Source organism: Lithobates pipiens, unplaced genomic scaffold, assembly GCF_037356315.1.
Source record: "Lithobates pipiens isolate NorthernLeopardFrog02 unplaced genomic scaffold, aLitPip1_a1.2 Scaffold_23, whole genome shotgun sequence".
NCBI lineage: Eukaryota > Metazoa > Chordata > Amphibia > Anura > Ranidae > Lithobates > Lithobates pipiens.
The window spans coordinates 25644435-25648018 of NW_027507785.1; the positions used below are offsets into that span (position 1 = coordinate 25644435).

Below are 3584 nucleotides of genomic sequence, written 5' to 3' on the forward strand. Positions count from 1 at the left end.
TGCTGGGAGCACGCTATGCAGCTTGCTCTCAGCACAAACACATGTATTGAAGACCCGCTTCTATAAGGGCATGTATGTGTACAGGTAGTGGGAAGGTGTTAATGAGAAGAAGTGTAACACATGTAACTATGGTGTAGCCAAAGAACCTAAAGACTGGGAGTGCAAACTATGAAACCCTCTGGGATGGGAGCTATGAGCTCATATAGAATGTACAGGTTAACCCCTGTAGTTATGATACAAGGGCTTAGGTTACCTGCTGCATGTTATGTTTCAGGGGTCCCCTTTTACCGACAGGAGGGTAGACTTCTTTACCCTAGCCACCACCAACTCCGACCAGTTTTGCACTTGCGATTTGCCATTCAAGTGTTCATGCATTTTCTTGAATAGCATAAGTCCAGCCAGAAGCAAAGTCCATGTCTTTTACTGAACACTTGCACAATACATTTCCATTATGCAGCCTCATATTCAATGGGCAAACATTGGGGTACCAATTGCAATAGTCTTTACCCACCTTCAGTGGCATGATACAAGTTCCTTGTTCCTATGGTCAAGAAAAGCCCGGAGGAAAAAAAAAAGAGCATGGATAGAGTGCTGGCATGACAGGGTTAAAAGGGTAACCATAGGAGAACAGGTGGTTTTAAGAATGGTGGGGATTGGTGGCAAGAGAGAGGAGAAGAGTAAAAGTTAACTGAGCAGAGCGAGAGTCCCGTCCTAGCTCAGTGAGGTTAGGAGGATCGAGCTTCCCACCCTCCCTCCCTGATTGGTAAGTAAAGGTTGGGGGTTACTGTTAATCATGTGACTTTATTCTACAGGGTATGGGATGTCGTGGCAGAGGCAGGGTGTTGGTCTTTGTGGGTGAAGGAAGAAACCCCGGATGTGGAAGAGTTCGGGACCCATTGGTGGTATGGGTCCCGTTGGTGGTATTCCAACTAACGGTTTTTAGCTGGAATTGGTTAACGGGGGGCACTGTGGTAAATGTTTTGTTGTCTCTGAGCTAGTATGTCAGCTGGAGGACTGTTTTCAGTTGATGGTACCGCAGTTTCAGAGTGGAGTGTGGCAAGATTGGGGGGGGGGGGGGTTTCCTGCAAAGACCAACGTGAGTATCTAACTGAAGCGGGTGGTTTATAGTAGGTATTTTTATACAGTTAATGTGAATTTTATTGAATATTAATAAAAAATGGCTGCTTCGGCTGATATTTACTCCAGATTTGCATGGTCTCAGTTATTGGGCAAAAAGGTTGGTAGTGGGAGGCTGGAGGGGCAGGTAGTAGCAGGCTCATAGGCAGGGTACATCTTTTATACAATAGTCATGGGTATGATTCAGTGAATAAGACCAATTCCAGGAGAAATCCTTTCCAAAAGTACTGTGGACTGTGTCCAAGAGGAAGCCATGGATATGGTCCACATTCTTACTTGACCGCAATGCTGCTTGCTCTACACTCCAACCACACCCAACTAATGATCACCCTCCATATTTATATAGGGTCCTGCAGGAAAGGACAGACTTTGGATATCACTTCCTGGGGGAGGTACCAGTTGAAGCCTGAACTAAAAGGAGACATATTGACCCCTTTCTACATGGGTGCAATAGCGTGAAATCTCTACAAAATGAGGGGAAGTCCCTTCTTAGACATTTCTTTCTCTGGAAGAGGTGTCCCCATTAAACAATGTTCTCAATACTTCTGATCTGGTTGTAATCGTTAAATGATGGCTGTCCCTTCACTTTCTTTCTCAGTGACAAATGTCACCAGAAAAAAAATTAGAGAGGGGATTTCCCACGCAGGGACACAAACAACGATAAAAACCTGAATGAAGTTCTAACCCTTCCACATTTTACCCAAATAAAAAATAAAGGCTTTGGCTAGAGATATGCTTTAAGATTCTTTTACTTTATAATTGCAGACAAAAGACCAATGATGAACATCACCGTCACTTCTGGTAACAAAACAGCTCTGTCTACATATGATGAAAAGACCATCGAAACTGTAAGAACATCTCTGTTGGTTGTGATGCTTCTTGGCTTCTGCTTCTTCCTGTACCTCATGAAAAATTTTCTGAGTATCTATTTCACCATTGACCACATTCGGGACAACTCCCGCTATAATCTCTTTGCCCACATGCTGATTACGGACACAGTGTATCTTTTCTTATGTCTTTTGCTGGCCGTCTGTTCACTCTACCTAGTGTACCTCCCATTCTCCATCTGTTACACAACAGTGGCCGCAGCCTCAACATCTTTTTTGGTCACCCCATATAATCTGGCCATTATGTCACTGGAACGTTATGTGGCCGTCTGCTTCCCACTGAGGCACACAGAAATTTGCAGTGTGCAGAATACCTTCATTGCCATTGCAGTCATGTGGGTGCTGGGGTTGGTCTCTCCAATTCTTGAACTTATAGCTGTGCTGCTTTTGACTAACAAGGACATTTTTTCCCTGAAGGTCAAATGTAGTCGTTTGACAGTAACGATAATTCCACTACAAAATTCCATAAAGTACACAAGCATTGTCTTCAACCTGTCAGTGGTTGGAATCATCCTTATGTTTACTTACATGAAAGTCATTATTGTGGCCAAGAAGATAAGTTCGGGTCCGTCATTTGCCTCCAAAGCGGGACGGACGGTCATGCTTCACACCTTCCAGCTACTGCTGTGTATGACATCTCTTATCTCCTCATTCAATGACGTGATCTTCGCTGACAGTGTTGTCTTCTTGCGCATGACTTTCTTTCTTGTGTTCATGTTCCTGCCACGGTTCCTCAGTCCTTTGATTTATGGGTTACGGGATGAGGTCTTCTGCAAGTATTTGAAAAAGGCACGCTCAAAATAATTACTACAATCCATTTACTATGCTTACAATGGTCAGCTTTTATTCATTTATGTAAAATCTTTATCTCAAAAGAAAAACAAAAACCGTTGCTGTAACTCCTTATAAAGTGTTAGCTGGAGTTTGGCTTCAGTTTGTTAGTTAAGTTCATCTAAATCTGCTAGTCAATCTAATGCCGCGTACACACGACTGGACTTTCTGGCAGAAAAGGTCAGACGGTCTTCCCGATGGATTTTCAACAGAGTTACGATGAACTTCCAAACTTCCACACAAACGGACTAAAGTCTGTTCGAAAGTCCATTCGTTTTGACATGATGACATAGACTAAAAAAGAAAGTTCAATAGCCAGTAGCCAATAGCTGTATATGCGTCGTATTTGGACCAGCATACAGAGGAGCAGTTTTCCCAATAGAAATTGAGTCCGTCGGACAGATTTGGAGCATGTTCTATTTCTAGGTCCGCCAGAATTTTTTAAAGAAAAACGATTGGCTTATCCCACACACGCTCAGAATTTCCGAAATAATTATTCAGTTGGACCTATTCTGCCTGAAAGTCTGGTCCTGTGTACGTGGCATTACATTCCCCTCCACTGAGACTGCCAATGCTGCTGTCTAAGCTCTTGTACACACGGTCGGAAATTCCGACCACAAAATCTGTCGGATTTTTTCTGACGGATTTTGTCCGAAACTGGTGTTGCATACACACGGTCAGACAAAGTTGTCGGAAAATCCGATCGTTCAGAACGTGATAACATTTGTT

At 43.3% G+C, this 3584-nt stretch overlaps 1 protein-coding gene across 1 annotated transcript; it reads left to right on the forward strand.

Annotated features, from left to right (window-relative positions):
* The first annotated feature begins 1913 nt into the window (after window positions 1–1913).
* Window positions 1914–2913, forward strand: LOC143926924 (odorant receptor 131-2-like). Its single transcript, XM_077450959.1, has one exon. The coding sequence runs from the start codon at window positions 1914–1916 to the stop codon at window positions 2826–2828; it is 915 nt and encodes a 304-aa protein (XP_077307085.1). The 3' UTR covers window positions 2829–2913.
* Window positions 2914–3584: the final 671 nt, after the last annotated feature.